The 20,298-nt window shown below is 35.1% G+C and overlaps 1 protein-coding gene across 1 annotated transcript; it reads left to right on the top strand.

Annotated features, from left to right (window-relative positions):
* The first annotated feature begins 3,099 nt into the window (after positions 1 to 3,099).
* On the top strand, positions 3,100 to 19,928 carry LOC130245885 (synaptotagmin-4). Its single transcript, XM_056478673.1, has 6 exons — positions 3,100 to 3,148; positions 9,430 to 10,099; positions 11,919 to 12,156; positions 17,055 to 17,217; positions 18,545 to 18,705; positions 19,378 to 19,928. The coding sequence occupies exons 1-6, from the start codon at positions 3,130 to 3,132 to the stop codon at positions 19,525 to 19,527; spliced, it is 1,401 nt and encodes a 466-aa protein (XP_056334648.1). The 5' UTR covers positions 3,100 to 3,129; the 3' UTR covers positions 19,528 to 19,928.
* Positions 19,929 to 20,298: the final 370 nt, after the last annotated feature.

Raw genomic sequence — 20,298 nt, 5'->3', positions numbered from 1 at the left:
TTGGTGCTAGTGTTTTAGCTGTATAAGGTGAGCAAGTTCATGGCTGCAAGACTCTGGGTCATTGTAATTACAAAACTCTTGATTAGCTGTAACATCAGTGAAATGTTACCACCAACCCCAAGCAAATTTAACTGTATTTATATGTTTTCATTTCAGTATTGACCTTATTCTGCATATGAGCGTGTGCAGACATTAGAGTCATTTGGCCAGAGGCTTCTGCTCTCATTCACTTCCATTGATTTTTAGACATTAAATTACGCCGTTGTGCTATTGATGTTGCATGCAAGCTGATATTTTCTTATTACATTATTTTATTGTAAATAATTAGGGTTTGGGCAGCACGGTGGCTCAGTGGTTAGCACTGTCACCTTACAGCAAGAAGGTCGCTGGTTTGAGTCCCGGCTGGGTCAGTTGGTGTTTCTGTGTGGAGTTTGCATGTTCTCCCCATGTTGGTGTGGGTTTCCTCCGGGTGCTCCGGTTTCCCCCGAAGTCCAAACACATGCGCTGTAGGAGAATTGATGATCTAAATTGGCTGTAGTGTATGAGTGTGAATGAGTGTGTATGGGTGTTTCCCAGTGTGGGGTTGTGGCTGAAAAAGCATCTGCTGTGTAAAACATATATGGAATAGTTGGCGGTTCATTCCACTGTGGTGACCCCTGATTATTAAAGGGACTAAGCCGAAGGAAAATGAATGAATGAACAATTATGATTCAGTTTAGATTCTGAAAAGCATACCAAAATGTTAAATTTAGCTAACTTTAGGCATATATTTAACAACAGAAGCTGCGAAACGTTTTATAACACCTGCAAAACATGTTTTTAGATTGATTTATTATCATGTGGAAATTGCATAGGGGAGACTGGGGATAGTTGTAATGGGGAGACTTCTTTAACTTAAACACACATGCTCATAATTTAACATACACTGAAAAAAATATTCAATTCAATTCAATTCCCCTTTATTTGTATAACGCTTATACAATGTAGATTGTGTCAAAGCAGCTTCACATAAAAGGTCACAGTAAATAGGAACAGTGTAGTTCAGTTTGTAGTGTTTAAGTTCAGTTCAGTTGAGCTCAGTTCAGTGTGGTTTAATAATCACTACTGAGAGTCTAAATACTGAAGAGCAAATCCAACGATGCGCAACTCTACAGATCCTGAACCATGCAAGCTAGTGGCGACAGCGGAGAGGGAAAAACTTCAATAATTGACGAAAGTGAATAAAAAACCTTGAGAGAAACCAGGCTCAGTTGGGCACGACCATTTTAATTTCTCCTCTGGCCAAACGTCTTGTGCAGAGCTGCAGTCTTAGCGGCGGAGGCTGGAAGCTGGCCTCAGCGAAGACTCGTCTGTCTCTGGAGCGTCACAGGAATCAGTCTCATGTTCTCCACTTCTCTATGACCACCACAGCAGCTGCTCAGGATACGGCCTGGTCCAGGATTATGGAAACCTTGGGATCATCTCGTCGTTGGTCTTGGATCGAATCAGTGACTCTGCATAGTCTGAGGGCCTCGGGAAGAGTATCCCCAGGTGGAAATGGAGAATAAAGAGAATAATTAGCGTAGCTGATGTTCACAGTGTATATAAATGAGATGCTGAAACCTGTGTGGGAACCCGCAAAAAAATAAAATGTTTTTGCAAAATTTGCATGTTCAAGTTCAGTTGAACATGCATTCGGGAGGGTATTCGGGAAGTCTAGTAGACCCAACCCCTACTGACAAAGGTCCAGAATTTATTTTTCAGGAGTAAACTATTATTTATCATGGGTCCAACATCCAGCTGTGCAAGAAAACATCCAACATGTTTTAATTGTTTCTTATTCTCACTGAGCTGCTGACCAGTTTGTTGATTGCCTAATAAATGACAATAAGCTGCAGTGATTGATTTTAAACCATAACAGATTTCTATATTCTATATAATGATCATTCGACAAGCGAATCCAGCAAATAATAGTGCTTAAAATGTCACTATACTGTACAAGCCCGTAGCCAGTCTGGTGAAAGGGGTTCTTCTTTTTTAAAAGATAAACATTTGCAGTTATATGCCTAATTTTCTATATAATTATGAGGTTTTAAGCACTATTTTTTGCTGGATTAGCTTGTCGGATGGTCATCAACCACACTTTTTTGATGTCCAAAAACATTTCCTAAAAATTTAGAGCAAAAAAAAAAGCGAGAATAATACTTACTTTTCAAATACATCATATTATTAGAAAATGTTTTAATTAAAAGCTTATTGATTAAATATTATAGATTAAAAACTAGCCATATTGTCGATTATTAGGCGAACACAAACTGGCCAGCAGCACATAACTTTCCTCAGTCATGCTAAAGCAACAGCCAAAAGAGGATTCTGCTTGGTCTTAAAACCTTCTTCGATGGTTATTTTCACCAATTATGATGGCATAGCAGGCAAAATAGGACAAATGAGCTTGTGTATGGATAAATTCTGGACCTTTGTCAGTGAGGGGAACCCCCATTGGCTACAGGCCTGCTATAAATGCAGTATTTAAACCTCATAATTAAATAGAAAATGAGTTGAATATCTGCAAAAAGGTCCAGCTTTTAAGAAAAAAGAGCCACCCATTTCACTAGGCTGCCTGCAGGCCTGATTGCTTGATTAAATTCAGCCCATATAAATAGTTTGCAGCCACTTAAAAACATTTAGTAAATACAGTGAGTCTTTTTTAGTCCTGTAACAGACTTAAGAAGGAAAAACTACATTTGACATTTGACAACTTACATTTGCACGTGTCACGAATGAGTGTGTGATGAAGATGAGCTTGTTTCTTCATGCAAAGTAAATTTGAGGACTGCAATTAAATAGATCTGCATCATATTACGCACAACAGGAGGGTTAGGATCTCAAAGATATGGAGGGAAACGTAAAAAACTACCCTAAATCTATACTACGCTTCTATTTATAATCTTGTCCTGCATTTCTTCGCTGATTCAGACTGTCTCGTCCCATCACGCTTCATCGGCAAAACCGCATTGATTTGTGCGCAGCGGCGCGTGTGAGTGGCGCGCGTTCACGATATTACAATCCGATAGCGTGCTCGCGCAGAGGCTCGTGCACTGAGCTCAATGCGTGAGCCCCCCTCAGCAGTGCTTTTCTGACTCCGGAAATATGCAGGTGCCACTCGAAGGTAAGAGCAGCATTTTATTTTGAACTTAAATGTGTATTTAATTGTTTAATTGTTATTATTATTATAACCGAACATGCTGATATGTCACACATGGGTTTTTAAAATCTATACATGCAAAGTAGCCTATTGATATACAATACAATATAAAGACAACAGCAGCAAGCTTTATTTATTTTATTATCTGTAATATGATTAACATTTATATAACTACTTTTAAAATTCTGTTCATATACAGAAGACAGAATTATTTTTGGCAATTTAATTATATATATATATATATATTTAGTATAGCCTGTTTTTTCAACACATAATAATTTAAATAACTAATTCAATTGATCTTTGCCATGATGACAGCATATAATATTTGACGATATTCTTCAAGATACTAGTATTCAGCATAAAGTGACATTTAAAGGCTTAACTAGGTTAATTGTGTTAATTAAGCAAGTCATTAAACAACAGCCAATCAATAATAATAATAATAACAATAATAGTAATGATAATAATGATAATAATACTAATAATAATAATAGTAATAGTAATAATAATAATGATGATGATGATGATGATGATGATAATAATAATAATAGTAATAATAATAATAGTAATAATAATAATAGTAATGATAATAATAATAGTAATAATAATAATAATAATAATAATAATAATGTTTAAGGGATCATAATAATTTTGACCCTAACCTTTTTTATTTTATTTCATTTTTCAACCAAACAACAAAAACACTTTCTCACAAAATAATAAAAAATACAGTAACACTTTAAATGGTAAATACTTAAATACAGTAGATAATTTAAAAATATAGTAATTACTTTACAAATACAGTAAATACTTAAAAGAATTCAGTAAATACTCAAAGAAATACAGTAGATACTTTAAAAATACAGTAAATACTATAAATACTTTACAAATACAGTAAATACTTAAAAGAATACAGTAAATACTTAAAAATATAGTAAATACTTAAAAGAATACAGTCAATATTTAAAAGAATACAGTAAGTACTTTAAGAATAGAGTAAATATTTTTTAAAATACAGTAAATACTTTAAATAATGCAGTAAATGCGTTAAAATACAGTAATTACTTTTAAAATACAGTAAATACTTTTAAAATACAGTAAATACTGAAATACAGTAAACACTTAAACACAGGAAATACTTAAAAACACAGTAAATACTTTAAATAACGCAGTAAATGCGTTAAAAATACAGTAAATACTTAAAAACATACAGCAAATACTTAAATACTATAAATACTTTAAAAATACAATAAATACTTGAAATAATAGAGTAATTACTTTTAAAATACAGTAAATGCTTTTAAAATACAGTAAATACTTTCAAAATACAGAAAATACTTCAATACAGTAAATGCTTTTCAAATACAGTAAATAGTTAAAAGAATACAGTAAATACTTAAGAATACAGTAAATATTTTTAAAAATACAGTAAATACTTAAATACAGTTAATACTTTCAAAATACAGAAAATACTTCAATACAGTAAATGCTTTTCAAATACAGTAAATAGTTAAAAGAATACAGTAAATACTTAAGAATACAGTAAATATTTTTTAAAATACAGTAAATACGTAAATACAGTAAATACTTTCAAAATACAGAAAATACTTCAATACAGTAAATGCTTTTAAAATACAGTAAATAGTTAAAAGAATACAGTAAATACTTAATACAGTAAATACTTTAAAAATACAGTAAATACTTTAAAAATACCGTAAATACTTTTAAAATACTGTAAATACTTAAAAATACAGTAAATACTTAAGAATACAGTAAATACTTTTTTAAATACAGTAAATACTTAAAAATACAGTAAATACTTAAGAATACAGTAAATACTTTTTTTAAATACAGTAAATACTTAAAAATACAGTAAATACTTAAGAATACAGTAAATACTTAAATACAGTAAATATTTTTAAAAATACAGTAAATACTTAAGAATACAGTAAATACTTTAAAAATACAGTAAATACTTTTAAAATACAGTAAATACTGAAATACAGTAAATACGCAAACACAGTAAATACTTAAAAATACATGTAAATAGTTAAAAGAATACAGTAAATACTTTTTAAAATACAATAAATACTTTAAAAATACAGTAAATACTTAAAAATACAGTAAATACTTAAGAATACAGTAAATACTTAAAAGAATACAGTCAATATTTAAAAGAATACAGTAAGTACTTTAAGAATACAGTAAATACTTTTAAAAATACAGTAAATACTTTAAATAATGCAGTAAATGCATTAAAATACAGTAAATACTTAAAAACATACAGTAAATACTTAAATACAATAAATACTTTAAAAATACAGTAAATACTTAAAAATATAGTAAATACTTAAAAGAATACAGTCAATATTTAAAAGAATACAGTAAGTACTTTAAGAATAGAGTAAATATTTTTTAAAATACAGTAAATACTTTAAATAATGCAGTAAATGCGTTAAAATACAGTAATTACTTTTAAAATACAGTAAATACTTTTAAAATACAGTAAATACTGAAATACAGTAAACACTTAAACACAGGAAATACTTAAAAACACAGTAAATACTTTAAATAACGCAGTAAATGCGTTAAAAATACAGTAAATACTTAAAAACATACAGCAAATACTTAAATACTATAAATACTTTAAAAATACAATAAATACTTGAAATAATAGAGTAATTACTTTTAAAATACAGTAAATGCTTTTAAAATACAGTAAATACTTTCAAAATACAGAAAATACTTCAATACAGTAAATGCTTTTCAAATACAGTAAATAGTTAAAAGAATACAGTAAATACTTAAGAATACAGTAAATATTTTTAAAAATACAGTAAATACTTAAATACAGTAAATACTTTCAAAATACAGAAAATACTTCAATACAGTAAAGGCTTTTCAAATACAGTAAATAGTTAAAAGAATACAGTAAATACTTAAGAATACAGTAAATATTTTTTAAAATACAGTAAATACGTAAATACAGTAAATACTTTCAAAATACAGAAAATACTTCAATACAGTAAATGCTTTTAAAATACAGTAAATAGTTAAAAGAATACAGTAAATACCTAATACAGTAAATACTTTAAAAATACAGTAAATACTTTAAAAATACCGTAAATACTTTTAAAATACTGTAAATACTTAAAAATACAGTAAATACTTAAGAATACAGTAAATACTTTTTTAAATACAGTAAATACTTAAAAATACAGTAAATACTTAAGAATACAGTAAATACTTTTTTAAATACAGTAAATACTTAAAAATACAGTAAATACTTAAGAATACAGTAAATACTTAAATACAGTAAATATTTTTAAAAATACAGTAAATACTTAAGAATACAGTAAATACTTTAAAATACAGTAAATACTTTTAAAATACAGTAAATACTGAAATACAGTAAATACGTAAACACAGTAAATACTTAAAAATACATGTAAATAGTTAAAAGAATACAGTAAATACTTTTTAAAATACAATAAATACTTTAAAAATACAGTAAATACTTAAAAATACAGTAAATACTTAAGAATACAGTAAATACTTAAAAGAATACAGTCAATATTTAAAAGAATACAGTAAGTACTTTAAGAATACAGTAAATACTTTTAAAAATACAGTAAATACTTTAAATAATGCAGTAAATGCATTAAAATACAGTAAATACTTAAAAACATACAGTAAATACTTAAATACAATAAATACTTTAAAAATACAGTAAATACTTAAAAATATAGTAAATACTTAAAAGAATACAGTCAATATTTAAAAGAATACAGTAAGTACTTTAAGAATAGAGTAAATATTTTTTAAAATACAGTAAATACTTTAAATAATGCAGTAAATGCGTTAAAATACAGTAATTACTTTTAAAATACAGTAAATACTTTTAAAATACAGTAAATACTGAAATACAGTAAACACTTAAACACAGGAAATACTTAAAAACACAGTAAATACTTTAAATAACGCAGTAAATGCGTTAAAAATACAGTAAATACTTAAAAACATACAGCAAATACTTAAATACTATAAATACTTTAAAAATACAATAAATACTTGAAATAATAGAGTAATTACTTTTAAAATACAGTAAATGCTTTTAAAATACAGTAAATACTTTCAAAATACAGAAAATACTTCAATACAGTAAATGCTTTTCAAATACAGTAAATAGTTAAAAGAATACAGTAAATACTTAAGAATACAGTAAATATTTTTAAAAATACAGTAAATACTTAAATACAGTAAATACTTTCAAAATACAGAAAATACTTCAATACAGTAAAGGCTTTTCAAATACAGTAAATAGTTAAAAGAATACAGTAAATACTTAAGAATACAGTAAATATTTTTTAAAATACAGTAAATACGTAAATACAGTAAATACTTTCAAAATACAGAAAATACTTCAATACAGTAAATGCTTTTAAAATACAGTAAATAGTTAAAAGAATATAGTAAATACTTAATACAGTAAATACTTTAAAAATACAGTAAATACTTTAAAAATACCGTAAATACTTTTAAAATACTGTAAATACTTAAAAATACAGTAAATACTTAAGAATACAGTAAATACTTTTTTAAATACAGTAAATACTTAAAAATACAGTAAATACTTAAGAATACAGTAAATACTTTTTTTAAATACAGTAAATACTTAAAAATACAGTAAATACTTAAGAATACAGTAAATACTTAAATACAGTAAATATTTTTAAAAATACAGTAAATACTTTAGAATACAGTAAATACTTTAAAAATACAGTAAATACTTTTAAAATACAGTAAATACTGAAATACAGTAAATACGTAAACACAGTAAATACTTAAAAATACATGTAAATAGTTAAAAGAATACAGTAAATACTTTTTAAAATACAATAAATACTTTAAAAATACAGTAAATACTTAAAAATACAGTAAATACTTAAGAATACAGTAAATACTTAAAAGAATACAGTCAATATTTAAAAGAATACAGTAAGTACTTTAAGAATACAGTAAATACTTTTAAAAATACAGTAAATACTTTAAATAATGCAGTAAATGCATTAAAATACAGTAAATACTTAAAAACATACAGTAAATACTTAAATACAATAAATACTTTAAAAATACAGTAAATACTTAAAAATATAGTAAATACTTAAAAGAATACAGTCAATATTTAAAAGAATACAGTAAGTACTTTAAGAATAGAGTAAATATTTTTTAAAATACAGTAAATACTTAAAAAATACAGCAAATACTGAAATACAGTAAATACTTTAAAAATACAGAAAATACTTAAAAGAATACATTAAATGCTTAAAAATACAGTAAATAGTTTAAATAATACCGTACATACTTGAAATAATACAGCAATAACTTAAATACAGTAAATGCCTAAAAAATACAGTAAATACTTCAAATACAATAAATACTTTATAAAGTACAGTGAATACTTAAAATAGTATTAATGGAGTAATGAAGTGTCTGTGGTCCGACATCAGTCTATGGCTCTGTTTCTAATCACTGAAGGCCATTTCCTCCATCAGCATTAATGCCTTCAGCAATGATGAACTGCATTCGGACAGAACTCGAACGCAGTAAACAACCCTCAGTTTTACACTCTGTTGAATCTGTGTGTGTGTGTGTATGTGTGTGTGTATGTGTGTGTGGCTCTAGTGTTCACTGTGAGCGTTGATTTCTCAGTGCAGCAGAATTTTTAATGCACTCTTGCAGTGGGCAGCACGAGCTGAGCTTTGTGTCGTGTTGTGAGTCATTTAACTGATTAATTATTATTATTCAGTCATTCTGCATTACGGTATACACACTCACGCTATTTACCATCACAATGCCCAGTCATACTCGTACTGTAATGCACTATATGTGGGTAATGTATACACTGAAAAAAAATAGCAGTTTTGTTGACATTACTGTGGTTCTTTGTAGTATTGTGGTCCACAGCCATATCACCCTGCAGTGCTGTTAGCAGGGCCAGCAGGGGGCGCTCAACCTGTGGTCTGAGTGAGTCCTAATGCCCCAGTATAGTGAAGGAGACACTACTGGAAGTGAGTGTCGTCTTTCAGAGACATTAAACCGAGGTCCTGACTCTCTGTGGTCATTAATAATCCCATGGCACGAGTAGGGGTGTATATTTATAGTTAATGGTTTATTAATAGCAAGAATTGTACCTTGAAATAAAATGTGACCAATATATGTGTGTGTATTTGTTTCACCAGTGCATCTCCAAATCTTATTGGCTGTTGGTTTGGCCGTCCTCTGTTTCTGCCTGCTGATTGGCTGCATCTTCTGTTATTATCACTATAAGCTCCACCCCAAGGATGACAAGGAGGTGGGACTATCTGCACCTCCCCCACCTGCAGATCATGTGACGGTCACTCTAAGCCCCTCCCCTTCCATCATCACTCAGCCAATCAAACAGCAGTATGAGGAGCTGGACGGAGACGTTCTGGATTTCCCATCAGTAAACAGCAGTTCAGAAGATGATCTTTCAATGTCGTCTCTCCCAGGACCTCCGAAATCTCGTTTCAGCCTGCGACGCTTAAGCTCACCTGTAATTACCTGTAAATTAAGTAAACCTGCAGCTCGTGGACGTTCCTCACTTCCAACTATACCTAAACTCAGCCTGTCGGTGAAGTCTCGTAGCAGAATTGATGATGATTTAAACTCGGAAAACAGCAAGATTAACGTCTATAATGACAGACATTACGGCTCTAGCAGATCCATACCATCTATTAGTTTCACTTTGCTGTATTCATCATCCAATGGCAGACTGACGGTCAGTGTTTTGGGGGTTTTTCGGGGCTCCAGGAGACTCAATGGGATGCAGGTTACTGCCAGTCTGCCTCCGCTTTGCCCTGAAACTCTCCAGGCTGGCCGGAAGCAAAGGTTATTTCTATTTTTGTATTTTAAATTAGTTTTTATTTTGATACTATTTTAATCTTTGCTGTATTTTTCAGGTTAGTAAAGGTCCTGGCTGCAACCATTTTTGTTTTTACGCATATTCAAGTTCATTTAATTATTAAGCACATTTAAAAACCACAACAAGACTGACCAAAGTGCTGTACATAAGACTAAAAATAAAGAGAGGATTTATAAAAACAGAAATAAAACCAAGAGAAGCAACATATATAAACAAGATAGATATTTACACTCACCGACCACTTTATTAGATACACCTTACTAGTACCGGATTAGATTCAACAAGGCTCTGGAAATATTCCTCAGAGATTTTGCTCCATATTGATATGATAGCATCACGCAGTTGCTGCAGATTTGTCGGCTGCACATCCATGATGCCAATCTCCCGCTCCACCACATCCCAAAGGTGCTCTATTGGATTGAGCTCTGGTGACTGTGGAGGCCATTTGAGTACAGTGAACTCATTGTCATGTTCAAGACACCAATCTGAGATGATTGGAGCTTTATGACATGGTGCGTTATCCTGCTGGAAGTAGCCATCAGAAGATGGAGACACTGTGGTCATAAAGGGATGGACATGGTCAGCAACAATACTCAGGTAGGCTGTGGTGTTGACACCATGCTCAATTGGTACTAATGGACCCAAAGTGTGCCAAGAAAATCTCCCCCACACCATTACACCACCCCCACCAGCCTGAACCGCTGAAACAAGGCAGGATGGATCCATGCTTTCATGTTGTTGAGTCCAAATTCTGAGCCGAGCATCTGAATGTGGCAGCAGAAATGGAGACTCATTAGACCAGGCAACGTTTCTCCAATCTTCTATTGTCCAGTTTTGGTGAGCCTGTGTGAATTGTAGCCTCAGTTTCCTGTTCTTAGCTGACAGGAGCGGCACCCGGTGTGTTCTTCTGCTGCTGTAGCCCATCCGCCTCAAGGTTGGACGTGTTGTGTGTTCAGAGATGCTCTTCTGCAGACCTCGGTTGTAACGAGTGCTTATTTGAGTTACTGTTGCCTTTCTATCAGCTGGAACCAGTCTGGCCATTCTCCTCTGACCTCTGCCATCAACAAGGCATTTGCGCCCACAGAACTGCCGCTCACTGGATATTTCCTCTTTGTCGGACCATTCTCTGTAAACCCTAGAGATGGTTGTGTGTGAAAACCCCAGTAGATCAGCAGTTTCTGAAATACTCAGAGCAGCTCGTCTGACACAAACAACCATGCCACGTTCAAAGTCTCTTAAATCCCCTTTCTTCCCCATTCTGATGCTCACTTTAAACTGCAGCAGGTCGTCTTGACCATGTCTACATGCCTAAATGCAGTGAGCTGCTGCCATGTGATTGGCTGATTAGTAATGTGCGTTAACGAACAGTACCTAAAAAAGTGGCCGGTGAGTGTATTTAGAAATAAAGCAATCAACAAAGCTATTAGTATAATATTAATAGGCCAAACTGAACAGGTAAGTTTTGAAGTGGTCTAAAAACAGATTAATTGTATTGTGGCGCAGTTCCTGGAGAAACGGAATATATAATGAGACAATAGTGGGCGTGGCTTGTTTTTATGCACTGAGAGCTGATTGGATGTAGCAAAGTTTCATGCAGAAAGATGAGGAAAAGGATTTGGGGAGAGTCATTTCTTTTTTTTCTTTCATTTTATTATATGTTGACTAATATTTTTAGTTTTCATTAATTGTGAATTGTTTTATTTTATTTCAGTTAATGAAAATGTTTATGTTTTTTTGACCAATAGTTTTAGTCTTAGTTTTGATTGTCGTTTGCTAATATGACAGACGCCGCCGCAGCCTCAGTGCCGAGTGTCCAGCGCAGGTGGTCAGTCTGCAGGTGTGGTCAGTGCAGGAGCTCCAGACCTGTACCCTCAGACTGAGTGTCTCCAGCAGGGATTTCTCCGGCCTCAGGGAGACACCGCTGGGAGAACTGGAGATGCCCTGTGCTGAAATCCAGTGGGAATCTGATCACACTATCAGCTTTACTCGACAACTCAACCCTGCAAGGAGGAGGCTGAGGAAGGTACTGTTTACACATGTTTACAGCTGCTCACTTCATGTGTTTTCTTTGATCAGATAAATGATTTGTAAAAACGGTTCCAGTTATGTTTGATCCAGTAAAATTGTCTTTGCTAAGATGGAGGAATGGACCGATATATAAATATTCAGATAGACAGATGGATGGATGGACAGACAGACAAACAGATGGATGGACATAAATATTCAGATAGATATACTGTATGGATGGATGGGCGGATGGATGGATGGAGGGATGCATGGATGAGTGGAAGGGCAGAATGGATGGATGGATGGAGGGGCAGAATGAATAAATTGATAGGTAGAATGGATGGATGGATGCATGGGCAGAATGGATGGATGGACGGACTGACGGAGGGCATTGATGAATGGATGGGTACAATGGATGGGCTGGATGGATGGATGGATGAATGGATGGACAGAATGAATGGATGGGTAAATGGATGGACGAAGGGATGCATGGATGAATGGATGGGTAGAATAGATGGATGGATGGATGGATAGGCAGAATGGATGGATGGATGGATGGATGGATGGGTGGATAAATGGAGGACATTGGTAAACAGATGGGTACAATTGATGGATGGATGCATTTATGGGCTGGATGGATGGGTGGACAGAATGAATGGATGAGCAGATAGTAGGATGCATGGATTAACGGATGGGTAGAATGGATGGATTGATGGGCAGAATGTATGGATGGATTGATGGGCATGATGGATTGATGGATGGATGGAGGGATTGGCAGATTGGATGGCCGGATGGATGGATAAATGGATGGGTGGATGGATAGGTGGATAGATGGACGAAGGGATGAATGGATGGTTAAAATGGATTGATGGGATAGATGGCTAGATGGATGGATGAGTGGATGGGTGCACAGATGGATGGATGGACAGAGGGATGCATGGATGAATAGATTGATGGGATAGATGGGCGGATGGATGAATTGACAGACAGAATAGATGGATGGATGGATGGATGGATGGATGGATGGGTGGATAAATGGAGGACATTGATAAACAGATGGGTCCAATTAATGGATGGATGCATTAATGGGCTGGATGGATGGGTGGACAGAATGAATGGATGAGCAGATGGTAGGATGCATGGATGAACGGTTGGGTAGAATGGATGGATGGATGAATAGATGGATGGATTGATGGGCAAATTGTATGAATGGATTGATGGGCAGGATGGATGGATGGATTGATGTGCAGGATGGATGGATGGATTGATGTGATGGATGGATGGATGGATGGATGATTGGCAGATTGGATGGCCGGATGGATGGATAAATGGATGGGTGGATGGATAGGTGGATAGGTGGATAGATGGACGAAGGGATGAATGGATGGTTAAAATGGATAGATGGCTGGATGGATGGATGAGTGGATGGGTGCACAGATGGATGGATGGACAGAGGGATGCATGGATGAATAGATTGATGGGATAGATGGATGGATGGATTGATGGGATGAATGGATGGATTGACAGGCGGGATGGATGGATGGATAGATTGACAGGCAGAATAGATGGATGGATGGATGGATGGATGGATTGACAGGCAGAATAGATGGATGGATGGATGGATGGATGGATTGACAGGCAGAATGGATGGATGGATGGATGGATGGATGGATTGACAGGCAGAATGGATGGATGGATGGATGGATGGATGGATTGACAGGCAGAATAGATGGATGGATGGATGGATGGATGGATGGATGGATGGATGGATGGATGGATGGATTGACAGGCAGAATGGATGGATGGATGGATGGATGGATTGACAGGCAGAATAGATGGATGGATGGATGGATGGATGGATTGACAGGCAGAATGGATGGATGGATGGATGGATGGATTGACAGGCAGAATGGATGGATGGATGGATGGATGGATAGATTGACAGGCAGAATGGATGGATGGATGGAAGGATGGATGGATTGACAGGCAGAATATATGGATGGATGGATGGATGGATGGATGGTTGCTTCAGTTTTTCCAGCAGCCAACTCTACAGTTTGCTATAGCTGTGGGATTGTAGTACTGCGTGACTAGCATGCTAACAAGTGCAGTGTTAGTGTGTCCTGCAGAATGGTGGACTCATGCCAGAGCAGATCCAGAACAGCAGGACTACAGCTTCAGTCACTCTTGCACACTCATGGTCCTTTATTAGACAAATTGGATGCTTCATGTCCTGTAGGCATGGGCGGAGCGTGTGTAAGGCTGGGGAAGGCTTAGCCCCTCCCCCTTGCCAGAGACCATGGAGATAGCAGCAAAGAAAAAAAATGCATTAAAACATGTAACAGGTGTAAGGCGTAATAAGAATGTAATGTAATGTTGATGATTAACACAACACTTTAGCTATTGTAGGTTTGTCAATCAAATTTAAAGTCCCCCTCCGCACAAAAATGGAACTGTCCAACCCCGCACGTTACTCTGATGAGCGCTGTTTATTACTGGAGTTAGCAGCAGCTCTGAAAACCAAACCAAAAGTGCTGGTCAGCGGACTATTCTGATTTGCTGGTCAAGGACAGAAGTAATAAAACGACACATGAGTATTACGAGAGGGGTATAATAATATATTACACTGGTTTAACTTGTTTTCAGCATTAAATTGGTAGTTTGATTGTAACGTAGTCTAGCCTATAGTGGAGGATTCTTGTTTAGGCAATCGTTTGGAGTTTTACATTTTAAAGGTCAAATAATTATTGCTGAATTACAAGTTCGGTTTTCGATTGGCCTCGTGAAAAAGAGAATGATTTCGTATTCTCAGGGCCGGCGCATTCAGAGGCGACCTAGGGCGGCTGCCTAGGACAGAAGAATAGTGAGGGCTGCGTCCTCTCTAATATTAATTATTATATTTATTATTATTATTAATATTGGTAATAGTAATAAAAGCAACAAGGAATAATAATTTCATTTGAAACTGCATACAGTAAGTAATAAATATTTAATGAATATATTTTTAAAAATTAATATTTAATAAATGCCATCTTGATGAACAGAATTATTTTAATTCAATTTATAAATAAAAGTAATAATAAAAATAAATAAACTGACCCCAAACTTTTGACCGGTAGTGTAGATCAGTGGGTTAGTTTATTAAAATAATTTAATGTGCGTGTTGAAAATAATAGACGTTTGAAGAGGTTTAAACCTCTTCTTGGTCGGTCGCAAATCTTTTTAAATGCATTAAAGGGCAGCGCATATCTTAGTCTTACCCTGGAGTTTGTTTACCCTCCGCCTGTGCCTGTAGGGATTTGCATTTGCTGATGCACTCCTCTGGATGATAAGTTTCACTCGTTTTCACTCATTTGCAACTAATTAAACCCAACACTGATATCAACATCCTGAAAATGACATATATTGTGATAAAAGACAGAAAAGGTGATGCTGTCATATGACTACATAAAATATAAATACTGTAGTAGTCATTAATATTCTTCATTAGTCTAAAATACATCTTTGGTTTGGATGGATAGATGGATGCATATTCCAATGGACGGATTGATTATTCTGATCGATGAATGGATAGAGAGATATTGAGTGGATGTAGAGATAGATGGATGTATATTTTGATCAATATATGGATGCATGGATAGACAGTTATGTTTGACCACTTAATAGATTATCAGATGGATGGATAGATGGATGGATGAGTGGATGGATAAATGGACAGATAAATAGATATTAAGATGGATGGATGGATGGATGAACAGATAGATATTCAGATGGATAGATGGATAGATGGATGGACAGATAGATGGATATTCAGATTCTAAATGGATGGATGGACAAATAGATATTCATATGGATGGATGGACATTCGGATGGATGGATGGATGGATGAATGGACAGATAAATAGATATTAAGATGGATGGATGGATGGATGAACAGATGGATTGATGGATGGACAGATAGATGGATATTCAGATTCTAAATGGATGGATGGACAAATAGATATTCATATGGATGGATGGACATTCAGATGGAGGGATGGATGGATGGACATACAGATATTCAGATGTGTGGATGGATGGACAGATAGATGGATAGTCAGATTGTAAGTGGATGGATGGACAAATAGACATATGGATGGATGGACATTCGGATGGATAGATGGATGAGTGGATGGATGAATGGACAGATAAATAGATATTAAGATAAATGGATGGATGAACAGATAGATATTCAGATGGATGGATGGATGGATGGATGGATGGATGGACATACAGATATTCAGATGTGTGGATGGATGGACAGATAGATGGATAGTCATTTTGTGAATGGATAGATGGACAAATAGATATTCATATGGATAGATGGATGGATGGATGGATATTCAAATGGATGGATAGATGGATGGACAGATAGATGGATATTCAGATTGTAAATGGATAGATGGACAGATAGATATTCATATGGATGGATGGATGGATGGATGGATGGATGGATGGATGGATGGATGGATGGACGGACAGACAGACAGACAGACAGACAGACAGACAGACAGACAGACAGATAGATAGATAGATAGATAGATAGATAGATAGATAGATAGATAGATAGATAGATAGATAGATAGATAGATAGATAGATAGATAGATAGATATTTTATAGACAGATAGATAGATAGATAGATATTTTATAGATAGATAGATAGATAGATAGATAGATAGATAGATAGATAGATAGATAGATAGATAGATAGATAGATAGATAGATGGATGGATGGATGGATGGATGGATGGATGGATAGATAGATAGATATTTTTTGGACAGATAGATGGATGTATAGATCAGCAGATGGATGTGTGTAGATATTCATTGAATGTATACAGATGTTGTTAATGACAGTGTTTTTGTGTGTTCAGAGTCAGAGTTGTCAGGCTGCAGTGGGAGCTCCAGTGTGTCTGCTGCGCTCTCTGGGTCAGATCCTGATTCTGCTGCAGCATCAGACTCTGGCACACCGCATTAAAGTCATGGTCAGGAAAGCCCAAAACCTGCCCAAACTCTCCAGGATGCCTGGGACTCCAGGTCTGTCGGTGTCATCGATCTATATTTGTGCTGTTATCACGTTTGTTTTTTACAGACATGTTTTAGTTCAGCATTTGATGTGCTTTAATGAATGCTTGATGTGAAATCTTTTTAATTTAACGTTTGCACTTTGTCTCCATGTCATATGTCTATTTTAATTTTCTCTGACTTGCGTGAATCACTTTGGGCAATTTAACTTGCAGTTAAATATCGCTAAGTAAAGTAAGTCAGTTAAAGTGTTTTAGTATTGTGTCAAAGCCTTTTTACAGAGTAGAATAAAGTATGGAAACTGAATTACTGATGACCACTTATAGATTATTTTGAGGGATGTAAACCAAAACAATTGTCCCAATGTATTTCCTGTTTTACATTTTAAAAACTTCTACTGCTTCTGAGAATCCAAGAAGAGCCACATAATGATAAACAATGTTAGGATAGCTGGTTTAACATGAAGTTATGATTGAATTACCTCGGTTTAGTTATGAAATAGTTTGACAACAAGGAGGAAAGGTCCATGGGCCAATGACATCGATGAATGAAGAATGAATGGATTAGTGAGTGAATGGATGAGTTGATAGATAATAGATGGAAACATATTCTAATGGAGGGATAGATATTCAGATTGAGGGGTGGATGGATATTCAGATGGAGGGATGGATGGATATTCAGATGGATGTTTGGATGGAGGGATGGATATTCAGAAGGATGGTTTGATAGATGGATATTGTGATTGATTATATTCAGTGGGTGGATACATGTTCTGATAATTGGATGAATGGATGAGTGGGTACTAAGTAAAGGGATAGATATTCTGATTGATAGATGAGTGGATGGATGAGTGGATATTCTGATCGACGGATGAATGGATAGATAGATATTCTGTGTGTGAATGGAGCGATGGATATTAAGATGGATGGATGGATATTCAGATGGATGGATAGATATTCAGATGGATATATGAATGGATGGCTATACATTCAGATGGATGTATGGATGGAGGGATGGATATTCAGATGGATGTAAAGATGTATGTTTGGAGGGATGGATATTGAGATGGAGTGGTGAATAGTTAGAGATGGATGGATGGAAAGATATTTAAATGGATGTATAGATGGATGGATGGAGAGATGGATTGTTATTCGGAGAAATGGATGGATAAAAATGTATATGGATGTATAGATGGATGGATGGAGGGATGGATAGTTATTCAGATGGATAGATGAGACGATAGATATTTAGACCAAAGGTGTCTAATAGAGGAATAATGTGATTTAGGGTTGCAGGTGTTCAGACGGTGGTGTTTGAGTGAGTGTGCTTGTTCCTGTAGATCACTCCGTCATCATTAACCTGCTTCAGGATGGTACAGTCATCAGCACTAAGGAGACCAAGGGCTCGAGTGGACTGAACCCGGTTTGGAACGCTCCCTTTCTGTTCGATCTACCAGCCGGAGACATCAGCACCCTGATGCTGGAGTTCATCATCATGCAGGTCAGGAGGAGCGCACACACTCAAAACATGACTTTTGCTGCTTGCTCAAGCTACTAAAATGAGTTGAAGCAACACAATTTCTAAGGTGTTTTTGGGGACAACTTAATTGTGTTATGTTCAGTCCACTTATATTCGTAAAAATCTATTAATTTGAATACAACTTCAGGGACCTTTAAAATCAGAATGAACCAGAAGCTGCGACTGTTTTTTTTTCTGTATTGTTATGCAGTTCCTTAAGAAACAGAATATTAAATGAGCTAAAAGTGGGAGTGGCTTGTTTTTTTCCACTGTGAGCTGATTGGATGTAGTAAAGTAGGCGTATCATTCATAAAAGATGTAGAAAAGGGTTTGAGGAGAGTTATTACAACCTAACAGACTCCTCCTCCCGCTCACCATTTCTGTTTGTTGAAAAACTGACAGCTGGAGGGGTGTGGTTAAATGTGTTAGCCCCGCCCAATTCCTCAGACAGACTTAATCTCACAAGTGCATTTTCCAGATTTCAATTAAAGATTACAAAGGGCAAACTATTATTTTTTTAATGACATGCACAGATTAATTGTTCACCACAAAACTAGCAATGTGAGCTAACAACATCACTCTGGTTAGTTATAACTTCATTAGTACCTTAAACACCATTTCAGCAGAGTTATGACATCATTCTTTGATTGACAGGGACGACTGTACGCGAAGAGTTGCATTTTAGGTCGTGTTCTGATTGGCTGTGAAGGTTCTGAGGCGGGAAGCCAGCACTGGAGAGAGATGTGCAGCAGAGCGCAGGTGGAGACGGCCTGCTGGCACCTGCTCCAGCCGAACACCCCATAGGCCAGCAGCGCTTGATGAGCACACCCTCTGACCAATCACATCACTGGATTTTGGAAGGGAGTCTGGATTGAGGAAAGACTGTGGTGAAATTGTTTAAAAATATCTAATGTTTGATATCCATTCAAGGTGCGATTATGGTTGGCTAGTTATATTATTCCAATAGTATCCGGCTGCAGATTTGACTGACACGCCCCCTGACCAATCACATCACTGCATTTTGAAAAGGAGCATGGTTTGAGGAAAGACTATGGTGAACTTGTTTGCTATCCGTTAAGGTGTGGTAATGGTTGTTGGTTGAATTATCCCAATAGTATCTGGCTGCAGACTTACACATGGAATCTTCAACATGCAGTCTCAGACTTATGCACAGTAAAGCTAGTGATGTCACTGTGAGGGGCGGGGTTAGGTGTTTATGCATAAAAACCTGTGCATGCAATCTCAGCTTACATGTGCACCTGGGGCCTCATGTACAAAGACTTGCGACTCCTCCCTGCCTCCTCCCCCTTATGAATATGGTAATGACTCTACTTTGGCAAAACCAAACGAAAAAACATTGGCAAAAGCAAGAATGTGAATTGGAGGTGCTCCTATCGGAGGTAGAGCGGAGAAAAACTGTGTAACTTGCAAGTTTGTCCTCCAGAATTAATAACAAAAGAACAAAAATAGAGTGGGAGAGTTTAGCTGACGCGGTTAACGCAGTGGGGTCTGAAAATCGCACTGTGAGTGAATTAAAAAAGAAATGGTCCGATGTAAAGGTGCGGGTTAAGAGGA

Source organism: Danio aesculapii, chromosome 18 (genome assembly GCF_903798145.1).
Source record: "Danio aesculapii chromosome 18, fDanAes4.1, whole genome shotgun sequence".
In the NCBI taxonomy this organism is placed as follows: Eukaryota; Metazoa; Chordata; class Actinopteri; order Cypriniformes; family Danionidae; genus Danio; species Danio aesculapii.
The sequence above is the reverse complement of the archived record's forward strand: the minus strand, read 5'-3'. Positions and strand labels throughout refer to the sequence as shown.

Excerpts from the sequence above, each read along its gene's own strand:
- LOC130245885 (XM_056478673.1), top strand. Across the intron at positions 10,100-11,918 it reads CAGGCTGGCCGGAAGCAAAG|ACGCCGCCGCAGCCTCAGTG; the intron begins GTTATTTCTATT and ends CTAATATGACAG. Across the intron at positions 17,218-18,544 it reads CAGGATGCCTGGGACTCCAG|ATCACTCCGTCATCATTAAC; the intron begins GTCTGTCGGTGT and ends TTGTTCCTGTAG.